This window comes from Aulonocara sp. 'chitande type north' Nkhata Bay, linkage group LG16, assembly GCF_057382095.1.
Source record: "Aulonocara sp. 'chitande type north' Nkhata Bay isolate Kocher_YH1m ecotype deep benthic linkage group LG16, A_spYH_male_GT1.1, whole genome shotgun sequence".
NCBI classification, from domain to species: Eukaryota; Metazoa; Chordata; class Actinopteri; order Cichliformes; family Cichlidae; genus Aulonocara; species Aulonocara sp. 'chitande type north' Nkhata Bay.
Genome location: NC_141359.1, coordinates 4888100 through 4913237, shown reverse-complemented (window position 1 = coordinate 4913237; position 25138 = coordinate 4888100). Strand labels below are relative to the sequence as shown.

At 44.1% G+C, this 25138-nt stretch overlaps 1 protein-coding gene across 5 annotated transcripts; it reads left to right on the top strand.

The window, feature by feature from the left end:
* Nucleotides 1–55: 55 nt before the first annotated feature.
* LOC147310854 (uncharacterized) lies at nucleotides 56–24501 on the top strand. 5 transcript variants are annotated; one of them, XM_086265782.1, is made up of 25 exons: nucleotides 1105–1168; nucleotides 2280–2422; nucleotides 2815–2973; nucleotides 3054–3191; nucleotides 3277–3354; nucleotides 3467–3525; nucleotides 5406–5571; nucleotides 5661–5767; nucleotides 5966–6337; nucleotides 6420–6546; nucleotides 8609–8746; nucleotides 14153–14301; nucleotides 14423–14572; nucleotides 14647–14725; nucleotides 15196–15273; nucleotides 15375–15521; nucleotides 15603–15712; nucleotides 15810–16106; nucleotides 16187–16314; nucleotides 17201–19275; nucleotides 21158–21277; nucleotides 21376–21525; nucleotides 22036–22086; nucleotides 22226–22288; nucleotides 22367–24501. In XM_086265782.1, the coding sequence occupies exons 3-25, from the start codon at nucleotides 2833–2835 to the stop codon at nucleotides 22592–22594; spliced, it is 5151 nt and encodes a 1716-aa protein (XP_086121908.1). In that variant the 5' UTR covers nucleotides 1105–1168; nucleotides 2280–2422; nucleotides 2815–2832; the 3' UTR covers nucleotides 22595–24501. The 5 variants fall into 5 exon arrangements, with proteins under 5 accessions (XP_086121909.1, XP_086121908.1, XP_086121906.1 ...); XM_086265780.1 differs by lacking the exon at nucleotides 1105–1168 and adding an exon at nucleotides 1173–1265; XM_086265779.1 differs by lacking the exon at nucleotides 1105–1168 and adding an exon at nucleotides 1314–1452.
* The last annotated feature ends 637 nt before the right edge of the window (nucleotides 24502–25138 follow it).

Genomic DNA, 25138 nt, shown 5'->3' with positions numbered 1-25138 from the left:
TGGAAACAGCAGGAGTGTCCAAATTCAGAGGTTGCTTCCACCTGAGGACTCGGCCTTCGTGGTCTAAAGAAAGCCGGGGTACGTCATGCGCTTCCTCGGTGGAGTGAAACTCTGCCATCTGCTCCTTGCTCTCTAATATAACCGGGCGCTGACGTAAACTCTCCACCGTCTCTCACTTCTGTTTAATCATTTTCAGTTTGACGTTTATTCAGCTGTGTGGAATAATAAAGTTACAATTAATTTAATCTAATCTAATAACTTTAATCTCAGCCAAACCGATTTACTCACGAACAAATAAAACACTGAAAAAGCCAAACAAGAACATTTTTAAGTTATCAAAGTGACTTGTACATCATGTTTAACCCGAGTGGTGAAAGACTGCGGGGGTTTGAAGACGATGTGTCGGTCGGCTCAGATGTTTGAAGTTCACACAGCTACATCCTCACCTGAAAAGTTTTTTTGCGACCCAGGAAGAGAAATAAGAGTGATATTAAAACTAAGTAGCTGCCGCCATTGTTGGAAACTGGAATTGGCTGGGCCGCGCTATGAATTCTGCGATATGGTTTTTCAATTCTGTTGTCCGGGTGGAAAATCAAGAGAAATTCGGGAGAATGGTGGCTCCGGGAGATTTTCAGGAGGGGCACTGAAATTCGGGATTCTCCCGGAAAAATCGGGAGGGTTGGCATGTATGGTTGTGGCAACATCACTAACCTTGTCAAACACCTCAGAGTAAATCATATCACAGAATATGAAGAGCGTATGTTGAGACTGAAGAGGAGGACATGGACAGGTGCTGCTGGGGCGAGACAGACGTCTCTCACAGAGTCCTTCAGTGCTGCAGGCAGGCAACGTGTTCAAATAGGCACAACTTCAGTTTTTTATTTCTATATGATGAACTCTGCATTATTAAGTGATAAGAACAAGTAATCTGATGTCCTGTGATCATGATGACGCTATAATTTGAGATACAATAAATAAAATAAGTTTTTGTATAAAGTATCGGTATCGGATCAGTATCGTCGACACCATCCTGAATACTACTTGGTATCGGATCGGAAAGGAAATCAGTGGTATCATCACTAGTAAATATTTCCTGCCAGCAGGTGTCGCTCAAAGCGGAAGTTTCCGTTTCGGTGGGATCACATGACTGTCTATGTCCGGGTGAGAGGTGAGGTTCTTGGTTTGAATACGCTGACAACACCAGTTTGTGTTTACACTCTTAATGTTTTATTTCTGACATTTTCTGAACGAGGCAACAGTTTAAGGTACGAACGAATGAATGTATGTTTCCTGGTGTTAGCATGCTGGCAGAAGAAGTGTGCTCCCCGTAGTCAGAGGACGAAACGGATTGTTGGAGCCATATTAGTCAGACTCTGGGATTATATCCGAGCAGCTACCTGCAGAGGGGAAAACTGCGCTTCCACGTTAACGAACATCCTGCTCAACAGTCAGGTAGTTAGTAGCTAGCTCATATGATGAGGAGGAAATCACGCCAGACCTGCAGAGAGACCAACCTCTGTTATAAAACGTCCTCCGCTTTATTTTGCTCTGGAAATAACGCTGCATAAGTATAAAACCTGCTTAAAACGATTAAACGCCTCAAAAGTCCTTCATAACCTTTAAAACACGGTGACCGTTAAGCGACGTACGTTGATCGTGACACCCAGTGTCAATAACGTAATGTACACATACGTCTCCATCCGGTCAGCTGCTCCGCCAAATATGGATGTGAGCGTTAATGCTTCCCAAAAGCTACGTGGATGTTGCTAATCCTGGTACCCCAGGCAGGTTATTTACATTCAGCACAAATGTAAAGAAATTTGTGTTTTCTCAGTTATTTCTTTATTGTAACAATAATTGACGGCCAAGCATTTCAATAAAACAGAGGCAGTCAGAAGAAAACCGTTTCCTCACCCTGTCAGCAGCAGTTAGGAAGTGCAGCAAGGTTTGCAGGACGATGTGGCCGAAAGCTCTCGACCCAGACCGAACAGACTGCACGCAGCCAGACGGCAGTGCCGGTGTTTGCAACATGTGCACGGAAACCTGAATATGTGAAGGCACAAGTTCAGCGAATGGTCCAAATTCAGAGTTAGGGTTGTTACCGCACCAGCACTGACTACCAGTTAACTTCTAGTGACAATAGCAACGATTAGTTGACTGGTTGTGCACATCCCTAATCTAAAGTTGTTATGGTTGTGTGGAACTTTTAAATGCCCTATTTGCATCAGCCAAGTCAGCGCTGTGTGTTTATAATTTACCTTGATTGTGTTTCATTTCAGTTCAAGGTTGGACACAAACGCCAAACAGTCGTGTGACATTAGTATGTAGTTTTGGAGGCATCTCAGCTTTGAGGGCTGTACCATGAAGTAAGTTCAGCATAGCTAGTTTGGATCAGCTGGCTCGTCAACACCTGAAATCGCAGGTGGGTCTTACAACAGCGGTTTTCATATTTCCTGCTTCAGTCTCTGCGTGCACTTGCATAAAATCTGTGTGAGACATGTAAGTTTAGTTCTGCACAGAATGAACTGATTGTGTCCCTCCAGCTATGTCAGAGACATGAGGAGTGGGTGATGGAGATCTGTGAAGACCATACAAAATACAGCACAAAAGATTTGCTGCCTTTTCTCCTTTGCCCCATTGCACGCACGCACGCACACACACACACACACACACACACACGGTCGAATAAGAAAGCACCTTTTTTTTTGCCAAAAAAAATTTATTGTTTATTTGTGTGTCCCCCCCCCCCCAAAAAAAAAATGTCATTAATTCACTCATTTGCTAAAGTCATGTGTGTCTCCTGGTGCACTGCAGACAGGTGGACTTCCAAACATGGAAGAAGAGTTGTTGATAGGCTGGCAGGAAGAGAAGCTGCATCTTAATCAGGAGGTGTGTCGGCTGCAGGAGGAGCTGGCAGAGAGTCATGCTGAAAAAGATGAGCTGGAATCCAGGAACAGAGCTCTGAAGGACAGGGTGAGAAGGGGCAGGGGAGTTTTGCTGATCATTAGACGAAGTTAAGCCTTTACATCTTTCTCTCTCCATCCTCCCACCAGCTGTGGCGGTCGTTGTCTCCCTCACTTGCTCTCTCTCTGCAACTAGAGGGTGAGCAGAGGGAATGGAAGAAGAAGGTAAGGGAGGGGAGAGAGAGGGAGGCCAGGCAGGCCCTGCTGATCCACAGGCTCCAGAACAAGGTGAGGCCAAACAGTAGTGCTGTACTCATAATTGGAGTAGATGCAGTGGGAGATGGAAAATATACTGATTGTGGTTTTATTGTAGGTGTTGGAATACAGAGAACGATGTCAGCATTTGGAGCTTCGGCTGCAGGATAATCATACACAGATGCTCAGCACCGAGGTCAGACTCAAGTAATAGTATTTGCAGTACCACTAACACACTGTCTGCTACGATACAGTAAAACTACCACAGTGAGTGTCGGCATACAGCTGTTGTGTGTTTGCTTTAACAGAGAATCATAGATGACTCTCTGGAAAGCGCCGTTCTCAGACTGGAGGAGGAACAACAGAGGTAAGTGGAGATGTCTGTCTGTGCTGGGTTAGACCTGCTGTGACCACATGAATTTAGACCCTCAAGTTCTGGTGACACGCCTGTGTTTGGAAATCAAAGCATGTAGAACTTAGAAACTATGATTCCCACAGTGTGCTGTGCATTGTCAGTATGTAGAAAGTACTGTGTAGTTTGTCTAATGAGCCTGGAAAGAAAAGCGTCTGGACTTCTTTAAGCTGCAGGTGTGTGCTGGCTCAGAAAAAGTCAGACATGCGAGTTACACCTTACAGCAGGTCTCCAGGGGAAGAAATAATCACCTGTGACAATCTCTGCTTCATACCAGCAAACGGTGGGAACAGTACAGAGGAATAAGCCCGAACTTGCCCCGCCCTCGTTCGTCTTCGGGATCATTTTAAATACCACAGGTGTCATCATTTGCTGCCGTTTAAAAACAGCATCCTCACTAACCTGTGGCATATATCCATCTGTGCTGATCTGACTCTGATCGTCAACTATAATCAGAATCATTTATGATTTTATTCATTTTTGCTCAAAAGTAAGTTAATGTAAAAGAGGTCGCATTGGCCTTACATGTAAAATGGACTAAAGAAATGGTGTGATGGGGTGAACTTTGACCCCAGAGTGTGATTATGTGCTTATTCAAAAACAGCATTCTGACTAAGGTTCAGCATACACCACTCTGTGCTAAGTCAAAGTATTTCCTGTTATTTTCAGTCAAAAACAGGGTGTCTGTGTAGAAGGTCTGCAGGCCCCAAACTGCAAAACGAGAAGAACATGAAACACAGCATTAACAATTTATACTGTATAGTTTAAATAACTGGGATCATTTTGACCCCAGAGGATAAAAGCAGGGCAGCATCAACAACTATTTATTGTTCTTGCTTTTAAGATGTTTCAGAAGTTCTCATCATTTCAAAATTGTGCAAACGTTTTCATGCAGCTGTGCACCAAAAGTGAAACTCTGCAAAGTTATCAGTGCTAATTACTGTCAAATCATTTTGCTGCTTCCTCCATGCCAGCCTCAGGCATTGTACATTTATGTGTTCATCAGTGTTCATGTTGGTCTGAATACTGAATTTTACAGAACACAACAAGCGATGTCAAAGTACAGAGAAGCTGAGGAACAAAGCTGTCAGGACCAGCCTGATGTTAGTTCACATTTATTATATAGTTCAGTGTAGTTTTTATACACGTCTGTGTGGTTAGAATGAAAAAAGTTCATGTGGTAAATTCAGCTCTTGATAGGAGGCTGAATCAGCGTTTGAGAGTTAATGCAATGATTTTATTTCTTAGGGTAATTAAAACACCTACAGTACAGTACATATACTAAACAGTCACAAAAATATTACAATATTTAAATGTAGCTTTTTGCTATTTTACATAAACGTGTATTGTTACTCACTCTAAGGAAACATTTGTTTAATCCTCTTGCTACATGCATAAGGACACTAAGAGAGTCTCGTGTCTGTCAGTCTGCTCCTCGGTCACTGGAGGAGCTTCTCCTCCTGAAACATGAATGAAATTCCACTTTCATGCGTCTGTTTATTTGAAAAGCAAACACAGGAACCATTTGTATTGAAGTTCTCCAAAGCTTTGTCCGAGTAAAGGTGCATCCATCCACTGAAGCTTGCAGTCCTTCATCTTTGTTACAGGTTTTCTTCTAGTGGCCAAAAGTCATAACATCATTTTATTGTATTTAAAAAGGCTTTTATCAAACCCAGAGCCAGAATTACTGCTATAGCTGTTTCATTTAATGAAGTTCACTTATAATCGTGATTGTTCTACACAAATATTGTCAGTTTTTTCATGACAGTTTAAAAAAGAAGTTTGTGGTTTTATTTGAAGCTGCTGATTTAATAAATTATTGTCTCCCTCCTCAGGTCAGTCAGTTTAGGTGACACCAATAGTCTCCTTTGCAAGCAACTTGTCCAATCAGAGCAGGCCAACCACGCCCTGAAGGAGGACCTCCAGAAGCTGACGAATGATTGGATGACAGCTGTGGAAGAGGCAGAGCAGCGAGAGGCTGATTTGCAGAAAGAGCGAGAGGTCTGCAGTTTAATTGATTTTAAAAGTGACCATTCAGATGGCAGTTATTGTGTTTCTATATTTGTGTGTGTGTGTGCGTGTGTGTGTAGCGTCGGCTGTGTCTTGTGGGGGAGCAGCAGGCTTGGCTGCTGTCTATCTGGAGATCTGTGGCTGCTCTGAGACGGGACTGCCACGCTATGAAAACGGCTGCTGACAGGTACGTCTGAGGCGAGGCTGCTTCACTCAGAGCACCGTCTCTACAGTTGGTCCAGTTATTAGCACCACCAATCAGCATTCGGACGAATTCAAAGACCCTAAAGAAGAGAGAACTTTAGAAGAGGACAGGGTTCAGACCGTTTTCAAAATGACCAACCTGAGCTTGTAAACATGCTGACCCACCTGTCTGTGTCTGCAGGGACCTGTGGCAGCTGAAGGCCGAGTTTTCTCGCCTCTCATCCGTTCTCCTCTCCAGCTGTGACTCTGTCTCCTCCTCTCTGAGGCTCAGCACACTTTACATTAATCCTCTCTCCTTCTCCGCTTCTCCCCTTCTTCTCGCTTCCCACTTTCCTCCCTTTTCATTCTATTCTCCTCCTCCGTCCTCCGATCTGGCCCTTTTTCCTCCGAACTCTTCTGCACCTCCTCTCCTCTCATCCACAATGCGAATCTTTTCTTTGGGAGAGTTGGAACTCAAAGAGGAGAAGGATGAGGAAAGGAGGGACGAGGACGAGCAAGGCACTTCAGAGGTGAAGTCTGTTCAGGAGACTCAAGTTTTACAGCTGCAGCAGAGGTAAATTAGCTTCTACCAGACGTTCAAACACATCCTGCACCTCCCTCTGTTCTCCTCTCGATCATTCTCCTTTCTTTGCCAGGATTGAGGCGCTCACTGGCTCACTGCAGACCGAGGTCAGTCTGAGGGAGGAGAGCGAGAGGGAGGCCGAGAGACATAGAGTAATACAGAGAAGCCTGCAGTCTGTGAGCCATGCTGTGATCAAACTGGTGAGTGTGTTATGTTGGTGAGATGTCCAAGGACAGCGTTTCTATTGTCCTGTTTAACGAAGTCAAATAGAAACTGGATCACTGCTGTTGTTACATGAGTACAGTTATTATTGAACACGTCACCAGTTTTATCAGTCAGTCTATTTCTGAAAGGGGTGTTGGCCAGTAACAACCAGTAACAGCCCATCCAATATTCAAAGACATCAAACCATAGATGTTCATACATTAATCTGTAATAATGAGAAATGACACAGGGGGAAATATTAAATACTGAAATGTATTTAATGCTTTGTTGGTGACGACAGCTTCAAGACACCTTTTGTATGGAGAAATTGCTCAGGTGGGATTTTTGACGCGTTCTACAAGCAGCTTTTTAAATCCTGAAGGTTGTAAAAAGAACTCAAGTGCAGAGATTTTCATTTGTATTCAGGTCAGCTGATTGGCCGGCCAGCTGTAACATCATCTCTGAAACCAACTCACCGTCCTCAGCTGTTTGTTTTGCTAAAACAATTTACTATTTATTATATATTCGTCTCTATGAAGCATGCCAGTGCTGTATGCTGAAAAACAGCCCACAAACAGGATGTTCCCACCTCTAGACTTCACTGTGGGTTTGGGGTTTTGGGGCTGATATGCGGTGCCCCTTGACATCCAAACATGGTGGATTACGGCATCTACAGAGTTCATTTTTGGTCTTGTCTGACCAAACTAAAGTTTACACTCACCATTTATAGGCATAGAGACTTCCAGAGACCTTACACGTGGAAATCTTGCCACCACACTGGGAGAGCACCATGAGGTTGTCCTCAGGGTGCTGTATCACTTCGCTCCCACACTGCAGGCTTACTTGTGGTTCCTGGGATGTTCAAAAGTAGAATGGGAGGCAGAGCCTTGAACTTTCAGGTCCCTCTTCTGCGGAAGAAACTCGCAGCTTGGATTCAGGAGACAGACCCCATCTGTACTTTTAAGATTAGGCCTTTTTGACAAAGCTTGAAGTTGGGGCTGGATCAGGTGACCCAGCTTTATTTAAATCCCTGAAAGTGATGACGTCTCTCCCAGAGCTCTAGTTCAGGGACATCTACCTGTATCTTGTAGAGAAACGCTCCCCTTATATTGATGCCAGGATTAAAGCTTTCAAAGTGTGGACAGCTGTGTGTTTTCGACCTAGATGGGTAAACAATGCCACTGTGTAGGAGACGAAGAACAAGAGGTTGTTCACTGTTGAAGCACAGGTTAGCGCTACATAGCTAGCTTCAATGAACTCGCACTCGTCTTACGTTTAGTTGACTTTGATATTTACTGTGTAGGGTTAGAAAAGTTGTGTCATAACAGTGAAGTTGACAGAGTATTTTTCCGACGTCAGTAAATCATTCCTGCAGTTTGAATGAGCCACCACAGGGTTGCTGTGGAGAAACAGGGATCGGTGCGATTTGGCCCGTAAGGCGGGGTTAGGAGAGCTGTGTTCACATACGGGTGCCATACTCTGTGTTCCCTCTGGCAGCTGTAAACGAGCGTCAGTTAGTGCATCCACCAGCTCAGCAGCTGTCTGTCACTTTTGCTATTTTAAACTAAAAGATGTTTGAAGGATCCCTGGAGGGCAAAGGATGCAATACCGTTTTGCCCTCCAGGTGGGCGTGTCCCAGTAGCTCTGATGTCACGTGGAAGCTATGACGAGTCTGCGAGTGTGGGCAGGATTGGACACAAATATTGTGGGAGTGACAAACGGACAGGAGGGTAATGCTCAGAGGTAAAGTAGTCCCATGCATGGCTCTACTTCCCATGATGCAATGAGCATTCTTCTCTCACCATGTGTTTATACACCACTCTGCATTTAACAGAGTTATTTTTAATCTCTGGCTGTTTCTCTCTGTTATTGTAGGGTCTTTACCTTCCAATATACAGTCTATGAGGCGGCTGTTGTTGTGATTTGGCACTATAGCAATATAATTGAATTCTTGCAGTAGTTCGTGTTGATGGCTGGTCTACATGAAGCCCTAAGAGCCTCTGTCAGCAGCAGTAAGTGAAGCATTTGAAATTAGCTTGTGTTCTACTTTGTGTTCAGTCCAGAGTCCTGACCTCAGCCAGCAGTCAGTCGCTGAACATCTCCCCAGAGGGTGTCCTTAGCCTGGATCTGTCCTGCTTGCTTTCCGTCCTGTCTCAGACTGAGAGCGCCCTACAGTGGAGAAATGAGGAATTACAGGTAAACAACACAATATAGTTCTTATATGCAAAGTCACTACTGTTTTTATGATTGTGTCAGTGTAGCCACAATATCTGCCTCCTGATCCCTGATTGTCTACAGGTTTTCACAGTTTCTGTTGGATTGTGTGTCCACAGGTGTTTGTACTTTGCGTCGTAATAAAATGACGGTAAAAGGCGCCGCCTACTTCCTATCCATGTCTTACCATGCAACGACTCTGTGAATGGACTGGAGAAGTGTAGTGGTAGAGTCCTCCGTCAGGAATGAGATATGTGTGTCGACTTTTTATTCTCCCTTAAAATTATTATGCCATAACGCTGCACAGAACAGGTTATGGGCCCAGAGCAGCAGTAAAGAGATCCTGTAACTGCCAAAGGAAGGGCAGCGTTTCCTGAAACCGCAAGTTACCGGCAGGTGTTAAAAGTTTGGCACGATTGAGTGAGTAAGCGTTTTTGTGCATCATGAGCAGACGCACGGCAGAGTCGGGCAGTCGATATTCCCGTTTGCAGTTTGATGGAGATGAAAGGAAATATGAGATATGGGAAACGAAGTTCCTTGGTCATCTCAGACTACAAGGTTTGAAAGATGTCATCTTAAAGGCTGAGGGTGATGAAGAAGCCGATGGCGAAGATGATGACAAAAATGCAGAAGCATATGCAGAGTTGATACAATTTCTGGATGACAAAAGTTTATCGTTAGTTATGAGAGATGCAGTTGATGACGGACGGAAAGCCCTAAAAATTTTGAGAGGTCATTATGCAGGAGTGGGCAAGCCAAGGATCATAAGTCTGTACACCGAACTTGCTTCTCTCACAAATGAAAAGAATGAAAGTGTGACGGACTATATTATCCGAGCAGAAGCAATTATCACAGCGTTAAAAAATGCGGGTGAGTCATTAACTGATGGACTTCTGATCGCAATGATAATGAGAGGTCTACCAGAGACGTTTAAACCCCTGATTGTGCACGTTACACAGAGCGAAGCAAAAATCACATTCTCAGAGTTTAAAGTAAAACTCAGAAGTTATGAAGAAACCGAGAGAATGCGTGCGGCTGTAACTGATGACAACGTAATGAGGACAAAAGTGCAATCAGACCAGGATTCTACTTCATGGCGAGCAGATGACCGAAGATCAAAGAATAATGAGATTGTGTGTTTTAAATGTGGACTAAAGGGACACACTGCAAGAACGTGCCGATCCAGAGTATGGTGCAGTTTTTGCCGGAGTAGTACACACAAAGATGCGACCTGTAGAAGGAAGCTAAGACGGGATGAAGCGAGAGGGGTTGTGGAGAAGGACTACGCGTTCAGGACGGGCTCCGAACCCCAGAGGGTCCCGGACGGCGGCCAAGAGATGCTGAATAACCAGCTACTGGTGGATACGGGAGCGACGTCACATATCTTTACGAAGATCGAGAGTTTTAAGACTTTTGATGACACATTTCGACCCGAGGCTCATTGTGTAGAGTTGGCTGACGGAAGGCGGAGCAGAGGAGCTGCAAAGCGGCGAGGAGATGCTGAGATAAGTATGATTGACAGTAAAGGACGCAGTCACAAGGTCACATTGAAACAAGCACTCTACATTCCATCGTTTCCACAGGACATTTTGTCAGTAAAAGCAGCTACTAGTAACGGAGCCACTGTGGTTTTCAAACACGGGGACAGTTTTCTTAAACATGTTGATGGAACAAAATTCCCTATATATGAACACGAGAGACTGTTCTTTATAAACACTGTGCAAGAGTTTGAAGAGAAATGTAATGGATGTTTTGATATGCAAACGTGGCATGAAATTCTAGGACACTGTAATTATGAGGATGTTCAAAATTTGCAAAATGTCGTCGATGGAATGGAAATTAAGGGTAAAATCAACAAAAATATGCAATGTGAAGCCTGTATACAAGGGAAGTTTATTCAAACTAGGAACCGAGAACCGGATGAAAAGGCCAGGGCAGCATTAGAGTTGGTACATACGGATTTAGCTGGTCCGATTACGCCAAACTCGAAAGAAGGTTTAAGTATGTTTTGTCGTTTGTTGATGATTATTCAGGTGCAACATTTGTATATAATCTGAAACACAAAAGTGATACAACTCAAGCAACTGAAAGATTTATTGCAGAGGTGGCGTCATATGGGAAAATCAAGTGCATTCGTTCTGATAATGGAACTGAATTTACAAGCAGACAGTTCAGAGATTTATTAAGTAGACACGGCATTAGGCAGGAAACTTCGGCGCCATATTCGCCTCATCAAAACCGAACAGCAGAGAGGAACTGGCGTACACTTTTTGACATGGCGAGATGCATGTTAGTTGAGAGCGAATTGCCAAAGTCTTTATGGCCATATGCAGTACAAACCGCGGGAGTGATTCGGAACCGATGTTTTAACAAACGCACAGGTCAGACAGCGTATAAGATGTTAACTGGAAAAAGACCTGATCTTTCTAGAATGAAAAAATTCGGATCATTGTGCTATGCTTATAAACAAAATAGGGGAAAGCTGGATCCAAGATGCGACAAAGGTGTTTTCTTGGGATATGACAAAAATAGTCCAGCATATTTGATCTATTTCCCAAAAACCGGGAAAGTTGAAAAGCACAGATTGATAAAAATACTAAATCCCGCGACAATGGATCAACAAACACAGAGTGATCAGATGTATGAAGATGAGGTTTATGAATCCAGAAAAGATGGTGAACCCAAACAGACGAAGGATGAGGATATTCCAGATGGTAGTGAAAGCAGTCAAACTGAGTCCGAGGTTAAAACTGATGATAAAGTAGATGCTGGAGCTACACGTTATCCATCCAGAATCAGAAAGAGACCTGATTATTTGAGTGATTATATCACGGATGTGAAAGAGTGTGAAAATGAACAGATGCAAACCAGTGTTGATTATTGCTACAGATTGTTGTGTGAAATACCCACATCATTTAGCGAAGCTATTGTGTCAAGTGAGTCAAAAGAATGGGAAAGAGCGATGAGTGAAGAAATTCAATCCCTTAAGGAGAATGACACATTTACTTTAACCACTTTACCAGAGGGTAAGAAAGCAGTGGGGGGTAAATGGGTTTATGCCGTTAAAAAGAACTCAGACGGATCAGACAGATATAAAGCTCGATTTGTGGCTAAAGGTTTTAGTCAAACAAAAGGAGTTGATTATGAGGAGACTTTTTCACCGACTGCTAACTTATCGAGTGTGAGAGTTTTGATGCAGAAAGTGGTTCAGGATGATATGTTGGTTCACCAGATGGATGTAAAAACCGCCTATCTACACGCACCAATAAATGAAGAAATATATATACAACAACCAGAAGGTTTTGAGACAGAATCAAGTGAGACTAATAAACTGGTGTACAGACTAAAGAAATCACTTTATGGGCTGAAGCAATCGGGTCGTAACTGGAACCAAACCTTACATGACTATTTAAGCAGTTGTGGATTTAGACAAAATATTGCTGATCATTGTGTGTATTCAAAAGAAACTGAAAGTGAAAAAGTAATCATCATAGTGTGGGTGGATGATTTACTCATTGCAGCTAACAATGAAAATGTGCTTTCAGGCGTGAAAGAAATGCTCTCTTCTAAATTCCAAATGAAAGATCTGGGGAAGCTTAACCATTTTCTAGGAATAGATTTTATTCAAGAAAAAGAATGTGTCAGAATGTCATAGAAAATATATATTGAGAACATTTTAAAGAGATTTAACATGCAAAACTGTAAGCCAAGGTTAACACCCTGTGAACAGAAATGGACTCATTCTGATAAATTCGAGACATTACCAGATGTGAGGAGATATCGTGAAGCGGTAGGATGTCTTATTTATCTGAGCTATTGTACGCGACCTGATTTAAGCTATGTTGTCAGCAAACTGTCACAACACTTCAATGCGCCAACTGTTGATGATTGGACAGCAGTGAAACATGTTCTGAGGTATCTAAAAGGTAGTCAAGGAAAAGAACTGTGTTTTAGGAAATGTTCAAGTGGAAAACTAGGTCTACAAGCATACAGTGATGCAGATTGGGCATCCGATGTTTCTGATAGACGCAGTATGACAGGTTATTGTGTAAGCCTAAATGAAAATGGTCCTTTGATATCATGGAAAACCAAAAAGCAGACAACTACAGCACTATCAACATGTGAAGCCGAATACATGGCATTAGCAGCAACAATTCAGGAGTGTATGTATTTGACTTATTTGATTCAAGATCTTGATGAGTTTGAGTATGAAATACCTATGATATTGGAGGACAATCAGGGAACAATCGCTTTGTCAAAAAATCCAGTGAACAGACAAAGATGTAAACACATTGATGTGAAATATCATTTTATAAGGTCAGCTGTACATGAAAGGAAAGTGCTCATTGATTACTGAACAACTGAGTCAATGGTAGCAGATATGATGACGAAACCAGTTTCAAAGTCTAAGTTAGAAAAATTCTCTGTATTCGTGTTTGGAATGTAAGATGTTTTTTCCGGAGGATTGTTTTTCCCCAACCTGTGTACAAGTGGGGGTGTTGGATTGTGTGTCCACAGGTGTTTGTACTTTGCGTCGTAATAAAATGACGGTAAAAGGCTCCGCCCACTTCCTATCCATGTCTTACCATGCAACGACTCTGTGAATGGACTGGAGAAGTGTAGTGGTAGAGTCCTCTGTCAGGAATGAGATATGTGTGTCGACTTTTTATTCTCCCTTAAAATTATTATGCCATAACGCTGCACAGAGCAGCTCTGCTAACAGTTTCACACCAGTTTGTTGGAAAGTGTGTATTTGTCATGTGAAATACTTCAAAGTGCAGGTTTTAACACCAAAGTACTGAAGTAGTTAAAATTGTGTATACTGTTCAAAACTTCATGTTACTGAGTGTTGGCTGTGCAAACTGCCAGGATTAGTCCATCATCTTAAGGAGTTGTCTGTTTAGGCCCAGACTCTGCTGTAGTGTGTTACACTGATGTTCATGGTTCCCAGACAAAACAAGTCTGTGTGGACAGCGCTGTGCAGCTGATCCTAAAGTGACATGACAGCGCTTCAAACAAGTACGGACGGCTACATTGTAACTGAAAATGATCATTTTCACACATTTCTGATAAATTCAATTTTCCCTTAATGTTGTATTAAAGCGTAATTTTGTTGTAGGACAGCTCCTTAATTTTAACCAATTTAAATAAATTACATGAAATAAAAAATCATTATCACATTTAAAATATTGCAAATGTATTTTAGATGTCTAAAGTTACTCAGCCTGATGTTCATTATACAGTCAAAAAGCGGCACACGCACGCCTGCAGTCTGAATCAGTATGGTTATGTGTGTGCTAGTCAAAAGCCTTACTGTGTGTGTGTGTGTGTGTGTGTGTGTGTGTGTGTGTGTGTGTGTGTGTGTGTGTGTGTGTGTGTGTGTGTCAGGGGGCACAGCGATCTCTGCAGCAGCTCGGTGAGCAGAGAGCAGCCCTGCACCTGCGACTGAAGCAGCTGGAGGACGACAACCAGCAGCTACACACACACAAACAACAACAGCAGCAGGAGCTCGGCCACATTATGGACGTACTGAGCAGGTTCACACAGAGAAAATCAATTCAGATTTTTTGCTACACTTGTGTCATTCATGCTTGTAAATGAATTAGTGAACGACACTGACAGAGTTGACAGCTCTGTATTTACCGATGTGTGTGACAGAGAGAAGGAGACGGCGTCCTTCCTGCGTCTGCAGGTCGAGGAGCTGCAGAGGAGGGAGGAAGAGCTGAGGAGAGAACATCACAGACTGAGAAAGGAGAAAGACGAACAGGAAGAGAGGAACAGACAGCTGCAGACAGAAATGCGCAGACGGTACTCAGCATAGGTCACCACTGCACTGCACTGTGCTTTACTGGTTCATCAGCAATGCACTGGTTTTGTTTCAGAGTTGAGACTGAGGTGTTGGAGAACGTCCAGCTAACAAAGCGGGAGACTTTGACCCAAGCAGAAATGTATAGTCTGAAGGTAAACAGGCTCAGTCACTCAAGCAGTTTTTATACCTGAACTGAGACGGAGCAGTGATGTGATATTTTACGTGGAGACCAAATATCAGTCAATGAAAAGCATAATAAACTCCTGCGTCACCATTCTGAGAGAACGTTAGCCCAGCAAACGTGGCATAAATCGACAAAAACCATCCAGCATAGAATGACAGACCTGCCAGTCGGACCCCGTTCAGTTACAGACTGATGACTGGCTGTGTGAAAAAGGTGATAAATCACATTAAATGTGATTCAAATACTACGCTTACTGCAAAATGTTAAAAATCACAATCATATATTGTGAAACTATCGTATTGTGGGCGATTTAGCTTTTCTTCCATTTAGCACACAGCAGGAAATGGTCCTCTTCAGAAACTGTTGTCACTAAAATAAGTAGTGCATCATTTAAAACAGCTGAACATCTTGTGGTGTCGTCGTCGTCTTTTCTCGCAGGGAGCACTAGAGAGGGAGCAGCTGGACAAGCAGCGAGCCGAGGAAGACGCTTCTGATATGAGAGATGCCTTACAGAAGGTACAGACATGACACCGAGAACGTGTCTGTCCTCAGAGGAAGACTCGTAGCTTGGTCATTTGCATAGAATGACGCTCTGGCTGCCATCTTTGTCTCATCAGTCCAGGGAGTGCGTGTCGCGTCTGTCGTTGCAAGAGAGTGCGTTAAGACGGGAGGTGGAGGAGGGACGGGATGCGCTAGACAAGCTGTCCACCCTGAACTCTTCTTTGGCCTCAGACAAGAGAGAGCTGCACAAACAGCTGCTGCAGGTACTCCTCCCTACATGCCCCTCTCTGTGGCTTCCAGCTTTAGTGTACATCATGTAAGTCAGTTCACGTGTCTGTTACCAGCTGGAGTCTGAGCTGTCAGAGGGCCAATCACAGCTGCAGGCTCAAAGGTCACGAGTCAGTTCCCTGGAGAGGGAAGTCAAGACCCTAAACATGGATTTCAGCAAGCTCAGGTGAGGTCAGTTTGCACCCAAGTCGTCAGGCCAGAACAGTAAAGTTAATTTGATTTCAATCCTGAATAATTAGTGTGAATTGTGCTGTGTCTGTTAGAGTACAGAGAGAGGCTGAGGAAGATGCTGTTCAGCAGCTGAGAGGACGAGAGCCAGAGGAAGACGGGAGCTTTCCCTCTGTGGGTGAACAGCAGGTGGATGACCGGTCCTTTCAGCATGCCGCAATGTGTGAGGAGCTGAAGGAGGTGCAGGACCGGCTGGGGCACGCAATGCAGGAGGTGAAAAATGGGAGCATACAACAGCAGGAGCAGCTCAGAGAGAGTAGGCGGCTACAAGAGGAGCTGGATAGTCTGCAGAAGCACAAGGAGCAGCTCGAAGTTGATCTGCAGGAGATCCGGTGCTGAGCACGCGAAATAAACTCAGGGTTTGTTTGTACGGGTCGCATCATACTGACATCCTGTTTCTCTCTGCCTGCAGGTCTCTGTCGCTGTCTGCCCACCAGCAGCTCAGTGAGCAGCAGAAGCGTCTCTCACAGTCAGAGGTGGAAAAATGTCAGCTGAACACACACATCCACACTCTGAAGCAGGCCAAAGACACCTTACATGGTCAGTGACAGTACGCCTAAAGTCATAATATCAAACCTTTAAGAATAATGAAAACACATAAATGTGGCACTTCAAACCAAATTCCAAAAAAGTGATGAAGATATAAAAACAGAATGCAGATCTCATAAACCAACATTTTATTCACAACATTAAACATGTTTGAACTGAGAAATGGGCCTGTTTTAAGACCACTATTAGTCGGTAACACATCTCAACAAAGGTGGCATCAAAAGGCTGAAAAATAAACAGCACCAGAGATTTTAGCTTAATTGGCAACATGATTGAGTATTAAAAGACATCTTAGAGAGGCTCTCTCCCAGGGTGACCGAGCTCTGACTTGCCTCTCTTCAACCAGCTTCTCAGATGTTCGATGGCTTTATTGCTTCACAGGACTCGTTGTAGTGACTGGGCCCCAGAGCCCCTACACCCCACCTCCACAGGTTTGCAGCATGGCTTTAACCCCTGCCTCCAACAGTTGGCTACCACGTCTGCTTATTTCCCCTCTTTCTTTCCTGAGCCTCCTCTAAGCAGCTTTCCCACGGGACAAGCAACATGACAGGTTTAGACTCCTCAGACAGCAGCAGGCTTGAGTGTGCTGATCACAGTCCTGTCTCCCTCCAGTCTCCCACTGTTCCCAGCAGCCTGTCTCGAGACCACAGCTGCTCTCCTCCTCGGACAGAGTTGTGAGGATTGACTCGATAGCTCTGAGGACAACATGTCTCAAACTTTCTAACGTCCACACACACTCTGATTAAATGCAGTGTGAATGAAGTCATCCCAGTGAACACACTCAAGTGAAACATATCAGTTGTGCTGACATTAATAGGAACAACAGTGATTTTCATGTACTTTAGTTGTATTTAAAACTTTTTTTGTCTTTTTAAAGGGGAGATCCAGTGTCTGAGAGGCGAGCTGGAGGAGATGATGTCCAGGGCAGAAGATGAGAAGAAGAGGAGAGAGATGAGTGAGGAGGAGAGGAAGGCACTGCAAGAGGACATGGAGAGGATGACAGAGGAGATAGAGAAGCTGAGGAGGAGGGAGGAAATGGAGAGGAAGGATGAGACGGAGACCGAACAGGAAGAAAGGAGTTTCTTTAGTGAGAACTCGGGGAGAAGAGAAGGAGCTGAGGTGCTGAGGATTTGCATTGAGGGATTAACTGAGGAGGTGGAGGAGAGGCAAAGAGAAGAGGAGAAAATGAGGAAGGAGGTAATAGAGATGAAGACTCGAATCAACCTCATGATAGAAAGAGTACAGCGATTAGAGGGAGAGAAGGAGGAACTGGAAGAGGAGGTAAAGAGGACAGAGGAAAGGCTGAGAGAGGAGAAGGAGTTTTGGGAGGAGAGGAGAAGAGAGGAGACGAAGCAGAGGGACAGAGAAGTGGAAGCCCTCTGTGAGCGGATGGAGAGATTGAAAAGGGAGGAGGAAAGGGAGAAGAAGGTGGACCAGCTGAGGACAGAAGCTGAGAGGGACAGATGGAGGGTGAGAGTGGAAGAACAAGAGGAGGAGATTAACAGACTGAAAAAAGAAATCTCAACATCACAAGAGGATGAAAGGAGAAAGAAAGACAAACTGCTCGAGGAGAAGGAGGAGGTGGTTGCAAAGCTGCTCGAGAAGCTAAAGGAGAAAGCGGCGGAGGCAGAGCTGATGAGGCAAAGGCTGAATGTGGCCAATGAGAAGTTTAATGAATTTAAGGCAGAGGCGAAATGTAAGGAGCAGAGCCTGGAATTACAGGTGAGGGAGAGAGAAGAAGTAGGGGAGGAACATCGGGAACATCTGAAGGAGGGGGAGGAGGAAGGAGAGAGGGACCATCGAGAGGTGAATGCCAGACTAAAGCAAAAGGAGGTGAGAGGAAGTAGGAAAGGTATGGAAAAAGATGACACGATCTCCTCCCAGGTTAGGGAGCTACAGGAGGGACGGACAAAGAGCGAGGGAGCAAGGAAAAGAGTAAGAGAAATGGAGGAAGCCCGTGACAGGCTGCAGGTGGAGATAAAGGAGTGGCAGGAGAGGGCAGAACACAGCGAGAGTGAGGCTACAAAGCTTAACCATATCTGTGTGGAGCAAGAGGAGGAGGTGCAGCGGTTAAGAGCTATACTGGAGGAGAAGGACGAGGAGAGAAGAGAATGGGAGGCACTAAGTAGAACCGAGAAAGAAAACACGAGGAGACTGCAAAGTAAGCTGATGGAGGTCGGGGAGGAGAAGAAGAGATTAGAGGAGAAAGTTAGGGAGGCCGAGGAAGAGAGGGAAGCACTTAGGAGAGCTGGGGAGGAGACAAAGAGGCTGGAGGAACAACTGTCTGAAGTAGAAAGTGACATGAAGGACCAAAGAGAGGTGCTGAGGAAGACGGTGGAGGAGAAGAGGAGACTGGAGAACACGCTAAAGGAAGTTCAGGAGACGACGAAAGGAGAAATGGATGAGCTGATGATACTGAGGGAAGAGAAGAAACGTCTGCAGGATAAATCGATAGAGATGGGAAAAGAAGCTGATGGACCAATGAGAGCCAAAGAGCAGCAAGCAAGGCTGTTGGACACCGAGGAGGAGGAGGCGTGGACTCTTAGGAGGGAAGTGCAGAAGGAGATGGAGAGAAGCAATCTAGAGATGTCGGTGCTTAGGGAGGCGGTACAAAAGGAGAAAAGAAGGAAGGAGGAGGCACAAGATGAGCTGTTAAAATGGAGAGAAGAAGCACAATATCTCAGAGAGGTGTGGGGAGAGGAGACGCAGGAAGAGCTGAGGACGACTAAGATGGAGTTACTGGTTATTAAAAAAGAGCTGCAAAAAGAACAAAATGAGAAGGAGCAGATAAAGGAGAAGCTACGGAGGACGGAGGAAGAGGTGACAGCTCTCAAGGAGGAAGTGCAGGAGATGGAAAACAACAAGCTGACAGAGACGAAAGATGACTTTCCTCAGGAGGAGTTGAGAGGAGTGAAGCAGAGCGTGGAGGTGATGGTGCGAAACTCCCTGCAGGTACTTCAGTCTGTCAGTCACACAAACACTGTAGAAACACAGTCATCCTGACAGTGATACTGCTTGAACTGAAGAAACCAGCCTGAGGTCAAACTGCTTGAACCCTCTGTAGCAGGGGTGTCAAACATACGGCCCGCGGGCCAGTATTCTGTCAGCTCCAGCAGTAACACGAACCATATATCAGTAAGAAGAACAACGTGCTGTCGTTAAAGTAAACCTCGTGTACTCACTGTTTGTCGTCTGTACGCTGAACTGAACGCTGGAGTTATTGTGACTAAAGCATTCTGCATGACTGAACACAGGATGTACAATCACATCCAGCCTGAGAGACGACACGTCAGCGAGCCTGATCGTCATCACTGCTGAGAATCCATGCAGGCAGGGGTGGGACTTTATTTTGATAGGCTCACCATGTGGCCAATCAGATGCACAGGCAAACTGGGATCATACCATTACCAGTCTTATGGAATCTCAAATGGTTTGACTTTCCAAAAGACACCAAGTGTAGGTGTACAGGACAGGTACGTAGAAAGACGGGAGAGCAAGCGTGTCGGGAAATAGTGAAGGAAGGCGTGAAAACGTGCAATGAGCAAACATCTGGCTGCATTTCAGTGACACTGGGTGTCTGGATGAGTCTGTGTGCTTGAAGCCATTTGATAATTCTTAACTTGTTTGATTTCTCACCACAAACAAGCACGAGCAGAAATTTTGAACTTTAACTGTTTGTTTTTCACTTTCTGCTGTAGAACGACTGCAGTTAAAAACCAAAGGACTGTCTGGGCAGTAGGCTGCCAGGACTTTGTCTGTAATTTTGCACATTTCTCAGCCCGTGAAAGTTTATCCATTAGTCAGACCTCAGATTCAGGAGGAACAATGTGGTTTTCACTGTTGTCTCAGAACACCTGACCAACTCTTTATCCTCTCAGGATATTTGAGGTGCAGGAGAGTTTGCACACGTGTGGGTTTTGGCTTGGAGAACTTGGGCAGTTTCTTGGGCAGTGTCCTATTGGGAGTATGAAATGTCTGGCCTGTTGTTACGGGCCACTCTGTCCCTGTACAACCATAGCGAGGGCTTGGTTCATATTGCCGGCAGTAAGACGGTTTCATTTTTGGTGGGTGTTTGACTCTGTCAGGCTCCCTTTTGTCATGATTGTGTTCATAATATTTATGCACAGAATATGTAGCTATAGCCAGGTGGTGGAGGGTCTCCCCCTCGGTGGCCTCAGGATTTCGTCTTTGCTTTTGTGGACGATGTGGTTCTGTCGCCTTGGCGACCTCCAGCTTGTGCTGAAGCGGTTCACAGGCTGGGATCCCATGTTTTACAGTTTTGGGTCGTCGATCTGTAGTTTATAGCACTCTCCCGTGTCCCTGTCTTCTGTCACAGCAACAAACACCAGTGACACAGTGCCAGTGAAAACCACATGCCCACCCATCATGATTCCAGCTGTCCACCCAGAGATTATCCAGATATTGTTTTTTGCAACCTGGAATGATCTCAAGACTCTTTACAAGAAGTAACAAAGAAACAGGTTATACCTGTTAATGAGTGAATTCTCTAACTGAAGCCTAAAACGTGTGTAAGTCCTCGTATAGTGTTTGTTCAATGCCTGAACTCTGCTATCAGATCAAACTGTGAATAATAGCACTGCCCCACTACACTGATCATTCAAACTTGTGTTATCAAGGATTTTATTGAAGTTGATCACAGGGTGTTAAATGCTTCTGAGCTGAAAACGTGCTACATAAGTTCACAAAGATCTGGGGTTGAGCTTAAGCATTATTATAAATAACGTCATCTTGTATATGGGTTGCATGTAATCGCTATGACGCTGTTCTGTGAATTTGACATTGTAATGTAACTGTTTTTATTGCTGATGTGCAGGTGGACACTCCGAGTCAGAGCACAGAGGAGATGGAGGAGGACCGGGATGGAATCGGATTAGCTGGATCACAGCAAACAGATGCAGCTTTGGTGGGCTATAAAAGGAGATCTGATACAGAGGTCAGTTTGTGGTCATGCTGTCAGTGCAGCTGTACTCAAAGTGCATCGACAGGAAACGGGTTGTAAAGTGGAGCTGTGTGGGGAAAATGTGTCTGCAGGGTTTGAAGGAGAGACTGACGGTCCTGCAGAGTCTGGTGGCTGAACTGGAACTGGATCAGAAACGACTGAACAAGAAAAACTTTCATCTGGAAAATCAGAAAGACAAACTGAAAAGAGCGACACACACACTGAGAGAGACGCTGCAACAGGTATACACAACAATGAGACAGGTACACGTGCACGCACCCAGAGAGACGCCGTGTACACTTCTACATTAAGCCACAGGTACACAGCAGGATGCAGTTTGTCTTAAGTGACCTGAGTTGATTGCAACCACATCCCAGCAGATGTGCCGCGGAGCTTTAAAGAAACGTTGCCGTGTCTTTGCTCCACGTCACGTAAAATAGTGTTGGATCTATTTTTAACACAAGAAGTGTCGAGTTGCACACAGCAAGGTAAAGAACTAGGACCCAGGAGCAGCACAGAGGATCTGGTCAAACTATGTTCTGATATAGGATATAATCTGGTCACCATATTTGCTCCTGGTGTAAACAAAGGGCAAAAGAAGTCTGAGTCACAGACCCAGTGTGAGCCTAGGACGAGACAGATTTCAATATGCAGAGACACCACCTTGGCATACTGAGGCACACAACACTAAGAAAGGTATCCAGATACACAGCAGACACACTGACGTGAGTACACATTATTGTGTATTTCAGGTGGAGGAAGAGCGCTCGAGGCTCAGACAGCAGCTGAGTGAGAGCATCCAGGTGAGACACACAGTTCCCTTATTACAGTAATAATTACAGGTTGTGTTAGTGTAAGTGCATTTGTCCAGACTATGAGGTGTGTGTTTGTGACAAATGTCAATAGAGGCACGTGTGGTTGCAAACCTATTGTGTGTTTTAGGGGTCTTTAACCACCACAGAAGAGCAGCAACTGAGGAGCAAAGTGAGGGAGCTGCAGGACCAGGTGAGTGCAAAGCACCAAAAAGACTTCCTGGTGTTCTGATGTCAGGTGGGTGCTGATGATGTCTCTCCTCTCCTCCAGGTGAAGCAGCTCCAGTTTGCACTGGCTGTCGGTCAGCAACAAAGGGCAGAGTTCATTCAGCAGTCCTCCCGAAACAGCCAGTCAGTGCTCTCTCTGAGACTTGACCTCAGTGATTCACTAGCAACTATCACACAACATCCAATCCCATCCATCCTAGAGTCTGAGACACAGCGATTGGATCGTAGCATGAGGGAGGAGGAGCTCAGAATGTCCTTCAGCCAGCTGTGAAAATTCAGGACCAAATGTTCTTAATTACTTTACACTCATTAAATTGAGAGGTAGAGCCGTCTTGAACATTCAGGTCTCTTCTCTGTGAGCTCTTTACCTCATGTTTATTTATTTAACCTTTATTTATACAGGCAGTCCCACTGAGACCTGCTGTCTCATTTACAATAGAAAGTATAGGCTCTGCCTCGTACTCATCCAAATAGAGCTCTTCCTGTCAGAGGATTCAAAGCAACTAATTAAAACCAGCCAATCAGAATACAAAGGGAAATAATGCACATACACCTGCTTTTCTTGCTATTAAAGCCAAAACAACCTTTCCTGCATTGTTAGAATTACACAGAATTAACACGATTTAATAACAGTTCTGGTGATTATTGCTGCATCGTAGACATTACTTTGGTCTTCTTCTGTGACCTCATGGTTTCTTTTCTCTGCATCACACAAAGCAAAGAAATTCTTATTTTTCAAATTATTGTCAGTGTTTCTGCATATTTATTCTTCTGTTTTTGTTCTGTGGTTATACTGGTCATGTTTCACATGCTGCCACTTTAATACTTTTGTCTCATTTTAGTACCATTATTTCTGTATACAGTCATGTAATAACAACAGCACTTTTTACAGCCACGAAGCTTAAAAAGCTGATAAACGTTTACAGTCCAACAATGCCGCTTATTTATATTTGTTTGTTTTAATGCGCAGCTCTTCCTCGAGCATAAACCCAGACTCACCTGAGTCAGTGGCTCAGGTGAGTCTGGGCCATCATGTTGTCTTTTCTAGATCCAAAAGAGACAATTTTTTAACACTACCTTATTAAGGTGGCCACCCTGATTACCAAGATGTATTTATGAATTGCACAGGTGTAAGGTGTACCCATTTATACTGAGTACTAATATTAATAAAATAATTGTCACTCTGCAAAACTGAAGGATCATGGATGCAATGTTCACAGCAGCTGTGATGCTTGGACACTGATTAATGCAGAACAAGTGTCACAATTGGCCAGTCTGAGGGGAAGTGCCACTAAATGTTTGCTCCAACCCTGAAATACATTGCAGTGCCTTCCCACAGTCCTCCAGTCTGAGCTTACACAGGCTCATGTTGAAGTCAAAGGTCAACTCGTGGTGTGTATTTGTGTGTAAATATGTGCGGCCAGCTCGAGGAAGCGTCCCGGGGGGGAAGGAAGCTGGTTTAGACAGCACCCTGAAATCTGAGAGCTGCACCTGAATCAGCTGACGCGCCCTCCAGTTCATTTCCTGTTTCATCAAATCACTGTCAGTGCGTAGAGCAGCGAATTAACTTGTACAAGTTTACATTTTTACAAACACTGAAATCCCAGATTTATGATAGTTTGCTGTTTTTATAGTTATTCATTTGTCAACATAAGAGCGGAGACGGTGATTACATCACATATTCATCATCATCTCGTCTCATTTTCTGTTACACATTAATCTTGAGTGATTTGTCTTATAAGCTGACTGATGGAAAATTGTCACAGTTGCATCTTAGATGTAAACATGAGGCTAAAATGACTTTAACACTGAACGTGTGTGAAGTAAGGTTTAAAATGCAGCTGCAGACACTTTGTTCTGAACATTAGTTTGAGGTTCAGGTGTGATGCACAGCCCGGACAGCTTTAGTTTGAACTTAACAGCTACTTTTAAAAGTTATTTACTTGTATTTTATAATAAAATTATTCTAAAGTTGTCAAACATTTTATGCTGTCTGATTGTTGAATTCACAGAATGATACTGAAATAAATCATAAATGCTATTTGGATTTTTCTTTGTTACCTTTTTACAAAAATATATTTTAAGCAGCAGAAAAAACAAAAGCTTGTAAATGTTTCCAAAGTGGACGCGGTGGCAGATACCAGTGTGAGAAAATCAGAATAAATGAACATGTTAATAGTGTTTGTTTGTTTTTCGTGGAAACCGGGTCCAAATGGCTCTTTGGGGCTCAAAGGTTGCTGATCCCCTGGCTTAGGAAGACAGAGCCGGAGCCCAGTACGGGACACCTGCCTCTACATGCTTCACCTCTCGCTATCTGTCGCTGGGACTGTAAACAGTGTGGATGTAGATTCAGCACCTGACCGGACCTGCAGTGCAGTACTGAAACAGTTTAACGTGGAGCGCAAGAGGGTGGACCGAGATGCTGATGTCAAGCTGGGCGAAACAGCAGCGCTGTCCCTGTGATCACCATTAAAACCTTTACTGGGAAAAAGCGCGCAGGAGTCCTTCATCAAAGCACCTGATCAACAAACGACGTGAAGTTGTATTAAAATACTCTGGTGAACTGTTAACTTTGATACCATGTTTCAATTATAAGGGTTTCTAAAAGCTGAAGCGAACAGGGCTGAGTCTAAAGGGGGGCACGAGGTGTACTAGACCGTATTTACTTCAAGGTTTTCAAACCTTTTTCAAGTGAAATGATTTAAATTGCCGTCTCAATTAAATAGAATCAATGTTTAAAGTATAAAAATAAAGCTTTTTTCACAAGCCAATAAAAGTGTACAGGACTGGTAAAACACTGAGCCTCTGACCTGAG

What these genes read in the sequence shown, in the direction of transcription:
- LOC147310854 (XM_086265778.1), top strand. Translation starts at nt 1,276, where the DNA reads ATGAATGTATGTTTCCTGGTGTTAGCATGCTGGCAGAAGAAGTGTGCT. An exon ending in CTGGAGGAGGAACAACAGAG is followed by an intron (nt 3,526 to 5,405) that starts GTAAGTGGAGAT and finishes CTCCCTCCTCAG; the next exon opens with GTCAGTCAGTTTAGGTGACA. An exon ending in GTTTTACAGCTGCAGCAGAG is followed by an intron (nt 6,338 to 6,419) that starts GTAAATTAGCTT and finishes TTTCTTTGCCAG; the next exon opens with GATTGAGGCGCTCACTGGCT.